This window comes from Xiphophorus couchianus, chromosome 3 (assembly GCF_001444195.1).
Source record: "Xiphophorus couchianus chromosome 3, X_couchianus-1.0, whole genome shotgun sequence".
NCBI classification, from domain to species: domain Eukaryota; kingdom Metazoa; phylum Chordata; class Actinopteri; order Cyprinodontiformes; family Poeciliidae; genus Xiphophorus; species Xiphophorus couchianus.
Window position 1 is genome coordinate 7,620,850 of NC_040230.1, and position 14,213 is coordinate 7,635,062.

At 37.7% G+C, this 14,213-nt stretch overlaps 1 protein-coding gene across 6 annotated transcripts in view; it reads right to left on the minus strand.

Moving 5' to 3' along the window:
• The window catches only part of cadm4 (cell adhesion molecule 4), a 228,537-nt gene that overhangs the window by 57,090 nt on the left and 157,234 nt on the right, over positions 1 to 14,213 (minus strand). Inside the window, exon 1 of one of the 6 annotated variants that reach the window (XM_028012102.1) lies at positions 4,051 to 6,242. The exons of the other annotated variants lie outside the window; for them this stretch is intronic. Coding sequence (XP_027867903.1) covers positions 4,051 to 4,153 — 103 coding nt within the window. The 5' untranslated portion in view covers positions 4,154 to 6,242. Of the gene's footprint in view, positions 1 to 4,050; positions 6,243 to 14,213 lie in introns of those variants that run through there. 6 annotated transcript variants of the gene reach the window in all.

Consider the following 14,213-nt stretch of genomic DNA (forward strand, 5'->3'; position numbering starts at 1 on the left):
GTCAGGGGTCTCGAATCCCCCGGTCAATTAGTACTAACCACCACGGAAAGAACTTACAATATTTCTGTTTTATTTAATATTTGAATCTGAACAAAGTTTACTTTGGAAAATAACCAGATTTTCTCTGTTGCATCTGTCTATCGCTCACTCGGGCCTGACTCCTGTGTCTCCACATGATTCGTAGCCACTAAAAACATCCCAACAAGCTAGCAAAATGAGTAAAAAACAAATGTCTCTGGAAATTTTCTTTGCAAAGGGAAAAAGGTTGAGTGAAGAGACAAAAGAAGAGTCTACAACTTCCAAGAAAAAGAATGCTACATTTAACCGACAATACCTGGAGACCTACTTAAAATATGAAGTTATCGCGACAGGTGATTTCAAGGCACCAAGCCTGCTCTGCATAATATGTGGTAACCGGCTTTCTAATGAGGCAATGAAGCCTTCTAAACTGCCCTAGATGGGACAGTCTAGTTACAGAGAAACAGGCACAGGGATTCCACTGATTCAGCACTCTGGTGAGTTGTAAACATGCCCTTTATGTTTGTTCTTGTTGTATATCTTATTTTAAAGCCATGCTTAAATGCTGCCATAGTGATCAGAGAACAGAGCTATTACTCATGTTATGTTGTTGGCGTGATGTTACGGGAACACTGCTAATAAAGTTGCGAGTACACATTGGATTTATTACGGTATTTTAAAAATACCCCAGTTTTTATGCCAGTATTGTCATTTTATTTTAGTTTGTTTATCCGCCACACCTTGAAAGCCAGTATGTGAAAATCTTGCCTGATATTAAACCAGTCCATGTTTCAACAATAGTCCGGAACCATTAAGTTAGGTGACGTCTAGAGGCGATTGGTTGAAAGGTTTTCATCCAGGTGGTATCAGAGTATTGGTGGCTGAACTCAAATGGCATATTTTGTTTCGTCAAATCACATGAAATCCCCAAAACATCCATGAAAGTTTGTTGTTAAAACTGAAAACAGCACTATACTCCACTATATTTTTAAATGTAAATTTTCTCACAATCACATTAAGATTTCACTCTCCTCTGTCATGAATTGTCTTATTCTCATCACATATACCCTTAATGTCTAGCATCTTGACACTTCATTTCCACATATCTCTCAGTTTGACCTTCATATCTTTATGTCTTATCTGCCCTTTGGCATATTGCAATCGCCTTGCTTCTCTCTTGTCCCAACCCTCTCTTCCATTGGCTGCTGGGTTTCCTTTTTGTCCCCTTCTTTTCCTTTCTGGACCGAGCTGGTTAGCCTTGCCTACTTTGCAGCATTTTATGGTCGACGTCTGTCACAGCCTCAACAATCCTGCGACAAAAGCCGCCACACAATACCCTCTACACCAGAACAGCAGCTTAAAGGAAATTTACAGGGCTATTACACATCTGCGACGACACAGGAGATTCACAACGGCCAGAAGAGCTGAACGTTTTCTCTATTTAAAAGAGAAAAAAACAAACCAGAGGCCAGTAAAACATAATTGGAAGATGTCTGTGAGACAATACTGTGAATACTGTTTAAAACCAAATATCTATTAAATGTGTGTGAACAGCATGATTTCGAAGCCCAAATGAAAATGCTCTACCGGCATTAATTACATAACCAAGATGACTGCCAAGACACAATCCCCTTTTTATTCTTGTACTCCAACGTTCATTGTCAAAATCCCTCAACATTGGCATAAACAAAAAAACAAGGAGTTGAATTAAAACTTCAGCAAAATGCTACTCTAGTTTCCCATTGAGCAGCAGTAATAAAACCAAAACACCCCTATGGATTAAAAAGATGCATTAATAGAAATTTCCCTCCACCTCTGACTTTTCCGTAGCCTGTGTTCAATCAATTTATGACTCTGCTTCATCTCTTGGCCCCATGCAACTCTCTCTGAGGCCCTGTGCCTTGTTTTATCTCTGTACCAATCCCCTCCATCTCTGTCTTTATTCCATACACACACTGAATCCACTGTTCTCCATCTCTGTCTCACTTTTTTCTTTTTCTGCCTTCAGCCACTCCCTCCCTTCCCATCTTGCATAACACTATTGAAAACTTTCGTTCTTTGTGTCAATTAGTTTCTCTGTTGATACATATTGGACTGTTAAGATTTACCTTTCCACATCACTCTTTATTTAAGCACCTTTTCTTTTGGTTTGTCTTGAGAGTCAAACTTTCTTTGATTAGATTTCTCTGATTTAAGCTGATAAAACAAGACTTAAACCACTGTTTTATCTCTATCTCTGCCTCTTAATTATTTTGATTGAATTTACATTTAGATCCTTTGGTCCAGCCACTGTATCATTAAATCTTTCTGGTAGGTCCTACTTTTATATCAACTCCTCCCAGTTCTTAATATTCATTACTAATTCTGGTTTAATTAAATCCTTTCAAACAATTCAAAAACTGCCTTTTTGTGATTCCACAATTAGACATTTCATGTGCTTAGCACCGTTCCTAGTCTAATTTACTATCATGTTGCAAAAATCACTCTCATATTCACAACAGAGTTCCATTTAAAGATAAAAGAAACACTCCATTGCTGCATTTAAACTTACATCTGTAAGGAGTTTCCTTTAAATGAACAGAAATTGCCCTCACAAAAAAGTGGCTTATCTTGTCAGTGGTAGCACGTTTGTGTGCATTCCCCCAACTCATAGATATTTGTTTGGTAGTTTGTTATTTTGTTACTTATTTCAGTTGGACATTAAGTCTGAAATAAAAGTCTGAAATCTATCTATCAGTTGCCCGCTAAAGCAGTGATTTGGAGAAGAGGGTTGAGAAAAATATTCTGTATTTTCCCAAGTGTGCTGGTCTATGCAGAAATGATTACATACTGTAGGTCTGCATGTGATACATTAGTGTATTGAGATTAAGAATGTGGAATTCACTGTCTTCAGCATAATCAAACAGGATACCTAATTATGTTTAAGGAATTTCTAACCATCTGGAAATCAAATTTCAATACTCCATTAGTGCCCCCAAGTGGTCAGGTAAGTACTAGTAAAATTAATTGGAAAGGAAGTCAGGTGTTTAGTTTCACTTTCACGTTCAAGCATCTGGCATGCCGAAGTAACTTGGTGCTCACCAGTGAACACAACACAGCGTAATGTGGAACGTGAAATTGTATATATATATTTTTTTGGATGAAATGTACATGGTAGCCTGGTTTATCTGGTTATCAATTTGTTTATGCTACAGTAGTCAATGCACATTAAGGCAATGCTATTGTGTTTTTTCCCATGGCATCATTTCTTCATATGCCATTGAAATAATAAAAAAGAACTATCTAACACTGGGATGTGGGTGTACTGGATAATCTTCCAATATTGCATTCCAGACTTGTTTCTGCATTACACAGATAAAAAAAAATCCATGATGACAGCACAACGTACAACAAGGCAAGGTCACTACGGGTGTCTGTCGATTCCTTTCTGTATGGTCACCATATGAAACAAAGCCCTTGTGCTGATTTTCTTGACAGTGTTGAAGCAAACAGAAAACCCTCAAAAAACTCTGACATAAGGCAGTCTCTTCCTTGAAACGGTTTGCACCTTGAGTGACTTATAAAGTATGACTCAATGTGTTTGTTATGTGTGTGTGTATTTACATGTATAATATCAACACCAAATAAATCAACACTTGTAACTGATGACAGCTATCAAAAAGCAGGAATATTTTAAATTTCAGCCGAGGTGATTTTGAATTATTGTAGTTTGATGTCGAACCATTTAAAAAAAAAAAATAATTCTTTTAAGTAAAAGGTTTATTCATTAGATTTATTAGATAACTGATGGCTGATGGATTGCTCAACATTATTTTTATTGTAGCAAAGTATTAACTTTTTTTATTTCAAGGAGGGGTGACACATAATCTGGTTCATATTGTTTAAGTGAAGAATAAAGTTCTTAAATATCAAGACAAATGTGCAAAATGATTAAATCAAGGCCCCTAAAATGTGGACTTGGCTTCACAAGCCTGAACTGAATGCAGCACATCTCATTCAATTTACAACTGTAAATGCGTTGCATGAACTTACGAGTGATGCAGAGTAAGAGCAGGACCAGGACGAGGCTGTGCAGAGTCAGCGAGAAAGATCCAGGGAGGAGGCAGCAGAGGCCAGAACTCCGGACAGGCCTCATTGTGTATTCAGGTCGAAGATGTGTGTTATGTGTGTGTCTGAGCCTGCAAGTGTGAGTGGCTGTGCAGATTTGATCAATGACTCTTCTGTAACCCTGCCTGAACTGCTACAGAGACACGGCTCTGAACACACACTCACTCATGCACTAATGCACTTGGATTTGTTCTCCACTGCAATGCTGCAGACACGTGCGAGGCAGCTCGGCTTTTACTTCAGTGCTGTTAGAGACAAGTTGTTTGGGAACGACACTTAAATAAAAGAACTCTTAAAGAAAGAACCCTCTATCAGAGCACAAGCAATGAAACTTGTTTTTGTAGCAAGGACACACAGGACGAGCTTGCAGTCAGAGGCTTATGTGGGTAACACAGCAGTTTCTAAGAGCTCTGGGTAACCAGAGTTAGTATCTTAAATTCTACATCAAAAACCATCAAGAGACAGAGTTAACATGGCAGTTTCTCAGCAGACTATAGCAACTTGTGCCAGTCTATAAGAAAAAATCATTTAGACAGCTGGAAATGTCTGAAAATGCACATTTCCGATGTGAGAAAGCAATCCAAAAATAGAAAGTTATTTTTTTTTTTCTTGTGCTAGATCTTCAAATGGCAGTACAGGGCAATACTGTTCTCTTTCCCAACAGATGCACTTATGCAACTGACTGAATGAACAACAACCTAATTAACAACGCTGTATCACAGTTTCACACTTTGAGAAACCGATATTCTGAAGAAAAGGGGCTCTAATGATCAGCCAACCCTTAACCACACCAGCAAATGGTCTGCATGTCAACATAGAACCACACTACTCTGTACCTGAAAGCATCAAAATCCATGTAATTTAGTTAGATATAGCCCAAAACTGTCTTCCAAAGCAAGTCCAACTTATCTCCGAGGCTGGAAGCAATATGCTACGTCACTGAATCCTCAAGCCAATCTCTCAAATACACTGTATTCAAATGGATCAAAAAGGAACGTTTCTGTGCTTCTCGCCCAGCAAATCAAGTATCAGAAGTCAATGTTCTTCTGAGCAATATACCGAAAGCCAATCAGCGCTCTGGAGAGACTGACTCGCTCACTAAAACTCATCTAGAGATATCTAAAGTTAAATAAAACTCCTCAAGTCGAGTGATGCACTTTAAAGACTGAGAGTGAAAGTACTTGGTCTGTGTGGAATGGCCAACTCACAAAAGCTTCAGCAAGCTCCCTTGGTTTCAGATATTTCTGTTTGCCATTTGTCCATAACATTATTCACGTGGATGCTGGGGTCTCATCAATGCACTTCCTTGTACACACTGCAGCATGAATGGAGAGTGATTTATCATGGTAATTTACACTTCTCAGAATAATCATAGGTTATCAGCCTGCATGATCGTGCGGCATCGACCTTTCTAACACTTCCTATGCAGCCTGCTCCACCGGCTGCAACAGAACTGCTTGCTGGAATCCAGACACACACTAACTTACAGGCGCTGATCTGAAACCTGCTGCGTTTAAGGTCGTGGCAGAGCGCCGCTGATTATCAGAACCTGATGTGATCTTTTGGTGGGGCGTGCAGCTCTGTGACGTGTGTGTGTGAGTGTATCCATAAGCGAGTAAAACAAAGCGTGACGAGCAGCACCGCACACCTCGCTGAGCACTATCTGATGGAATAAAGTGTGGGTATCATTTTAATATCACTACACACACACGCCTCGCCCTTTTTCTGTGTCCCGCTGTAAACACGATGAGCTCTGACGGCGATGGCCCTGACACCTCGGGCAAAGTAGAAAGTGGCTCATCAGAAGTCTTCTCCACAGCGCTTACTTCATCGGTCAACTGGCTGTCGCAGGGAAAATTGCTCTCAGTTGGTGTGCAACCAGCAGCTTGTGTACAGCCAGTCTGAGGCCTGGTGCAGCACAGATGGAAACTAAATGCACGTGCTCAGACTGATCCCTAAATTTGTCTTTAGTTTATCGGTCCTTGCGTCCTCTCTTAGTCCTGCTCCTTCAGTCTGCCTTCTCGCAGCAGCTTGTTAGTTCCCAAAAGTGAGTCCTTGTTTTGTTTCTCTTCATTCCCCGTAATCTACAAAGCCTGTTAAATCCCAAAGTGCGAACGCCGACGATCACATCCATCTGTCCCTATACTGTCCTCTGCTTGTTTATATAAGCTTGGCTTCCCTCCCCCTGCTTAGAAAATGTGCTTTTGTCAGGGTTGGATCAGTGTCTGCATATTTTAAAATTCAAGTTTGTGAAGGTTCGAGATGTGCATCTGGGGATGGTGTCGTTGACAATGGGGGTCTTTCAGGTCGAAAAACAGTGGCGGAGTGTGTCTGCACGTGAATGTGCTTGACTGTCCAGTGTTGGCTAAAGCAGGGTGTACATTTGTTTGAATGTTTGCCTCTTTCACTGTCTGCTGCCCGTTAATGTACCCATGCAGAGTCACAGAAAAACCTCATAGTGCCTCTTTATGTTCAATGAACAGTTTTACGGGTTTTACAGAGCCATGGGAACATCCATGGCTCTGTACGTTTGCATGTTTCGTGTCCAAAACAGAAAAAAAAAAAAAACATGGGCTCAGATTGTCTTCCAAAAGTAGTAATACCCATGAAAACTGCCTTACATTATGCCATAGCACAGATTCAAGATTATATGAATAAAGTAGACTTCTATAACGTAATACTGTTTTACAAAAAATCCCAACTAAATGTATTCAGGTTTTTTTTGCCATGTAACAAAATGTGAAAAGTTTAAAGTGTATTAGCATCTTTGCATGGCACAGTAATTATGTTTAGTAATTTTGTTCGATTTGTTATGCTGATGTAAACATGCCCCATAGAAAGGAATCTGTCCTGAACTTTTATTGTTAGAACCCAGAATTTATTAGGAGTCTAATCAGTCTGTCAGCACATTTTGAACTAACACATCAAGCATAATGCAATTCCTTTGTTCAAGCTGATGCCCACATGTACTATCATTACTTCTATTGACCATAAAACTGGCAATACAAAGCCAATAGCGGGTGCTAACTACACCAGGCTCTTCGTCTTTGACTTTCATTATCCTGTAAACCGAGAACAGCAACACGGTTTTGCTTTTATATTAGCACCTCTGCTTGTCCTTAATCAGTTGATCATAAACTATGTGTTCTAATTTGCTGCAGGCTTTATTTACAAACATTGCCTCCAGTTCAATTGGAAACTCCCTGTTATCAAGTCAAATAAAGTCAAATTCATTTATCAACAGCTTTTAACAAAATAGGGTCATTGCAGAATGCTTTATAAAGCAAGAACGAACATAATTACAGACAGAAAGAAAACACATTGCAAATCATTGCACAAGTATGTGCGCATTGGCATGTCTGCAAAGCTCCAGTGTGGGCAGCCCCCCTGATGGGTGTATTTGTTTTTTGTCGCAATGTGTGTGAAAGCAAAGGAAGATTCCTGATACCCCCCTTCCTCTCTTTACTTTCGGCCTTCCTTTCTCATCGAAATCAAATTTTTAATGGGCTTCATTGGTGCCACCATGGAATAAGTGTTGCCAAAGCACTTAAGGGGCTTAAGTCAGCAGCGTGCTAAAAATATTAAGCACTCAAACAGCCTTACATGGATCCATGCCTGCTTAAGTATGCTGAGGAGGTCGTGCCGGCATTTAATACCAATGGTATTAAAGCACCCCGACAAGACGGTGGAACAGAAATATGAAGCCATACAATGTGTAGCACAACTGGGAGTAGACAGAGAGTTGGGCGTTGAGGCATGAGGAGACATGGTGAATGGATGCAACAAGGTGAAAGAACCGAATGCAACTGATGATTACGGAAATAAGGGGGAAGACAGAAGAAGTTGTGCGCAGAAACTGGGGAGAAATAAAAGAAAAAGAAGCTAGCAATGTGGCGGAGGAAAGATACGAGGGAATTGGGCCAAGGTGTGGGAGGTAAGGGTTGATGGGATAGCTGTGAACCAGCAGCAGAGGGCTAATGCAGAGATTCTATCGGGAGGCTTATCCAAGATTAAATTTCTCTTTGTCCTTAAGGCGCTTCTTGGGTTAGCGGAAGTGTTGAATTTATTTCTTATGTCTCCCTTGAGGTTGTTGCGGGCAAGTGGGTTGGGAGCATGCTTGAATGTGTGTATGTGTGATGTGTTAGTGAGTTTGTCAGGAAGGGAGGGTAGATGTGAATCCTCAGGGTTTATTAGCTGGTAAAGTGAGAAAAGAGGGCATGCGTTTGTGAGAAGTAATAATACATCAAATGAACATCCCCCTGGGGGTGTTCCAGGATAAGTGAACATCTACAGGCAAGATGGGATTATTGCAGACGTGTAAAAGCATAGAAATATAGCTTAATATCTGACTTTTGTTTCTTGGTTGATGAATACCGGGCCCAGCAAAAGTATTAACTTTTTTCACTTTGTCACCCAACAACCATAAATTTGTTTTATTTTTGGAAAGAATTTGACAAAACTTTCGTCCAGATGTGCAAAGTGGGTAGAGGCATAGTCCAACGCACCTGCTGTTGTAACTGCAATGCTTGGCACTATGAACAAATACTCCCTTATTAACAAGCTCCACATGCTCCATATGAACAAATATTTAGATACAAATATCAAGACCTAAATCTATTGATATGAAACTTATGTTTGGTTTGCTTGTTGGTTAAGTTGTCCAATAAAACTACTCATATAGCAGGACTATATTAGTAACCCCCAAAACAGACAATATTCTCAAGGTGGATACTTTTGATATTTTCTCCACTGTTCGTTCTGCGAGAGCAGAAGCAAAGATTAATCAATTCAAAAATGTGATTGAATCTGGTTACTTTGAGAAACATAATAATTAAAAAAAAACATACGTCTTTATGTAGTTGGTGTATTGAAGAAGCCAAAAAGTACACTTTTTGGAGGACAGTTTTGTTTGAGACTATGACTGCAGTGACATGCAGTCATAACCATAAAGGTGCCTAAAAATAATACTGTGAATAATTTGTAAATACATTTTCTGTTCCTTTTATCAAAACAAAACTAAATATCACAAAATGTCCTGATTAAATTCCACATCTTCCATCCCTACAACTTAGACAACAATATTACTTGGTTAGGTGTGTGAAAAGATATCTTTCACCACAGAATGCCAGAAAAGGGGTTTACAAATATGTGTTCACATTGATTCAACTTTTATTTAATTTCAAGATGTGGTTTAAACACTTTTTGCAAAACACAACAGAGACAGGGAAGCTTGTTCTCTGTGATTTTTACAACCCTATTATGACCAGAGTCATATATGGGCCATCTGGATTTATTATGATTTTATGGCTGTGGAACTGTAAAAAAATAAAAAAAATAAAAAGATAAAATAAAAGTGCAGTGAGTGAGTGCTTCTGCCCCTTTTCCAAGACAATTTCATCTTTTAGGATCTGGCAGTTATTCAGCACAAATTTAAATGGCAAAAACCAAAAAAAGAAAAAAACAAAAAAAACATGTCAAAACCTTTCTGCTCCATTATGATAACAACAAGAAGCTGAGGTTTAAGACCCTGAAAATTAAAAGTAGGATGTGAGGAGATCTCACAATATTGAAATGTGATAATACTTCCTGATTAAAGCAAGACTGTCTTGCTAAGACAACACGACACATTTTTTTTTTTTTTTTTTTTTTTTGTGGCAGCAGTTTGGACAACTTGGTAAAACAGTAAAATAAAGCAGTGTTACCTAGACTAACAAGACCTTTACAAAATCTAACAATTTGTACACTCTGATGGCTATTATTGCATTACACTGTTGCAGCCAAATAACTGAAGTTGGCAGATCAGAATTTAGAATTTTTTTTAAACAATAAAACATGTTTTCTTTGGCTTGTACACACAATAGACTCTGGACTTCATTAGTACATCATTCATTTTAAATCTAAATGCTGAGACAAATCAAACCCAAACTGAAATGTTCTCTACTGGTAAGATTTTGTAAAACCCAGTTTATGATTGGGAAAGCCTTTACTCTTTTTTGCTAAGTTCTGTGGAACTTGTGTACCATCTTGTCTTATGAGCTGAATTTACTGTTACACCACTAATTTAAATAAATGCTTTATTGTTGATCAGTTCTTTAAAGTCTAACTTCAGCGTGGAGAACCACTAAAAGTTGGGATTAACGGCTAGTCAAACCGGAGATGTGACTCAAACAAATGATATTTTCTGCAGTTCCACAACTCTGTCTCCATTAGATCATTTGAGTTTAAATATGGTAGCAGTCTGCTATGGAACAGGGCCCACCTTGATTGCTCGTGAGCGCTGAAAACTAATTTGTTTCTCCAAACAGCAGTTGCATTGCTTTTTGCTGCTGCTAAAGTACTTACTGAACACAACAAATCCATATTACATATTAAATGAAAAAAAATCTACCTATTCCTCTTACTTGATCCGAAAGAATATATGGTTTTTACTAGTTTCTTTGAAGATTTTGCAACTGTTCTCCCAACTTTTCCCTGTTCTTCTCCCACACTCATTTGATTGTCTTCAAGTTTATGTTGCAGACGTGAGTTTAATAGCAAGCCTAGAGCAATGCACAAGGTAATCCAAATCAGTTATGAACACACTAATTAGAAAAGCCACAGTTCCACGATCTATGGGCGCCATCAGGGACTGCATTTTCCAAAGGTACAACTCGAGCTAACCTCTTGCTCCTGGGCAAAGGGATCAATACATCCCCATCATTTAGGTGGCTTTCGAGTGACACCTCCCTTCTTACTTCACACAATTCAGGATTACACAGTTTTGATTTCCTTTATTTTCACAGCTTGTTGACAGCGAAGGACTCTGGCAAATGTCAATATTGCTCTCCACATGACAGGCTAATAAGAATACAAAACAGATATCAGGATTTAATTCAATGCCTCTGAAATCCCAAGGACGGATGAAAATGCATGTACAAAAGTGTGACATTGGAAATTATGTCTTACCTTTTCTGTGAGTTTTGTGAATACATATATCTGCACATACAAACTTAAATCTCTCTATATTATTTTAAGACTGAAATATGATTTTGGTAAACAGAATAGGAACCTATCCAAAGGTTTTATAGGGCTAGGGGGAAAAAAGCACGAATGTCTCAGAATTCCTTTTAGTTGTTTCATCCTCTATACATTTACTATGCATCTCCTATGCAGTAAAAGGATCCAACTTTTACTTATTCTTCTCCGGCCAGGCACAAAATTGAGCAAGCATTTTAGCTAAGAAATACCAGTCAGCAGTAAGTGAAGATGAAGAATGATATTGATGACTGGTACTAGTTTACATGATAGTGCTAGCTAAAGCTTAGTGCTGTAGAATGAAATGTTTTTCTTTAGTCTACTTTTACACTCTGATGGCTATGTAGAGATAGAAGTGGAGAGACAATCCACTTCTATCTGTTCATAACAGAATAATAATTTAGAAAATATTCCTCTAAATGAAATCAAATCCAAAAGATTTCAGTGAAAATGTCCATGAGGGTGGATAATTATATGGCAAAAATATCCAAAAACGTCTTGTGCTTAAAGTATTTCGGAGATTAGTGTGTTTTAGAATGTAACGTGATTTTGATTATCAAATGTGAATACATAAAAAAATATGTAGAAATACTCAAACTCAACATGTCAATGTTATCAAGAAAGATAGACAAACTGCTATGATGTGATTCTTGTATAAAAAAAGTTAATGTTTTATATCCCAAAAAATTCCACTGCAAATGTGAAAATTTCTTGATCCGAAGATGCATCTCAATATAATAATCAGGGATTCTTGGTCGATGCAAAGAAAACAAAAATATCAAGGGCTGGTTAAGGTTAAAAAAATAATAATAAAAAAATGTAGTACGCCCTTATTTGTTTTATCAAGTGCAAAAATAAAGCTGCACTGTCCATTCTGGAAGCTACAGCCAAAAGTTATTAAAAAATAAAGAAATAAAGATAAAATGCAACAGCAAGAAATAAGTGTAACTATTATGGTAATTTTACATAAACTAACGTCCGGTTTACTTTGCCCTTTTGTCAGTGAAGGAAAACAGATTTCCACAAAAAGTGATAAAAAAAATAATAAACTAGCATTTTATGAAAGCAGACATTTTGGGGAAAAAAAGTAGGAACTTAGGAAATAAGGCACATACAGTTTGTAAAGTCTACCTAGCAAAAAATTAACAATATGAAAAAATACTACAGTGTTTAGCTCAGATTAGTGTCAAAGGCCACTAGTACCACACTAAGACAGTATTCAACAACGGGGAAATAAGAACCAAACCTGGTGAGTTTTTTTAATGCACTGATTTTTACTGAAAAGCAGTAACTTAGTAAATCACACAAGGTCTGTCGAGTCTGTCGGACTTAAATCAAATAGCACTCACATCAGCATCCGGTTTACTATCTGGGTTTGACGACTTAAACTCTGAGAAATACTCCATGTCGGAATATTTCAATGAGAACTGAGGTTTTCTTTTGACTGAAAGAGAAGAGAATCAATAAAACAGATACATGTTTCAAAATGTAAGAATGTAGGGATTGTTCTACTGTGGAAAACAACAAGACCTTGGAGCCATGGTGTTAGTTCTCATCAAAAATTTCTGATACATGCTCCAAAATGACACTGCAGCCCATGAAAAGGCCTCAACTGAACAGAGTTGGTAAAGTGGTTTACAAAAAAGTGACTTCAGTTTTTCTCTTTAAGCAGAGTGCCATTATTTTCTTAAAATGCTTTGGGTAGTACAAATTATATATTTTATCTTTATGCAACCTTAAACTCTGCAACGCAACAATAGATGCATTCCTTGGTTTTACATCAAGTTTTACCATAATTTCTTGACTGTTGAGCATTCCGCTTTATGAAAATACTGTAGGGGAAAAAAAGGTCATAAACACATAAAACGTCTTGTACTTTTTTATGTGCTTATGTCGCTTACAAAAAACTAACCAATTCCGAAAAAGTAATTTACTTTTCTTTATTTGCCAGCTAGCGCTTTTTCCATGAGCTAAATGTGACTGTGTGGTGAAGCTAACTAAAATTGAAACAACTAACTTTTAGACTTAACCAATTAAATCACATTGAAAAAAAGAGAGAAATAATTAAGCAAATCTTATCACTTCACCTACTGGATGTCACAAACACAGGACCTGAACCCAGAAACTGGCAGGAGAGTTAACTACAAAAAGGTATTTTTGTTTTTCCATTTTATTATTTAGTGAAATTTTTAACAAATAGACTATATAAGCATATATGTATGTGTGCTACGTTGTGTGGATCAGAAGCACTGTTTGGTGTGCCATGCATATCGCGGTTACATTAATTTTTGCGTACCCTCTGATTAAATCCTGCAGACTTCATCACCCTTCCTCAGTCTCTCATTTGTATCAATCTCAATGCACTTTTACCATGCTCTTGAGCTTGTGTTTCCCTCTTCATTGTGCAGCAGTTCAGCCATTTGAAACCCATTGGTAAAAAAAAAAAAAAACGTATATTAGCTGCATCACAGTGTTCAAAGCGTTTGAAAGAAGCTTTTAGTTTGGAAATTACAGTGAATTAACAAAACAACTGGCTGGTCAGTGAGAAGCAGAGAGGAGCAGTTCACCTATAGTTTAACTGGAACACATAATGCACATCACTGAGTGAAATAGGAGGATTTGTAGTATTTACTGATGGAAAAATAATTGGGTGCACTTAATTATACCCTGAATTACTCTGCTACAAATTTACTGGCTATTACATTTGTTTTGTGGACTGGAGAAGCCACCGTTGGATGACACAGATACTAGAACCGAAACTGCAAGTATGTTGGATAATTAAAGAAACACCTCAGCCTAAACATTCTTCTTTTTTTAAAACAAATCTAAATAAATGTAGGAAAATATCACTGGACACATTGTAGCATAACAGCAAGCAACACATTGAGAAGCATAAATGCTTTGAATCAGTCTCATCAAAAGATGAGGTATAAGCCAAGATTTATAGCTTTACTTTATAATAGAAACCACATAAAGTAGCTTTGTGCTTAAAATATGAGACGATTCATTTAACTTGCCTATTTAAAAATTCTGCCAAAAAACATTGTTGAATCACAGATTGAAGCATTTGGCTT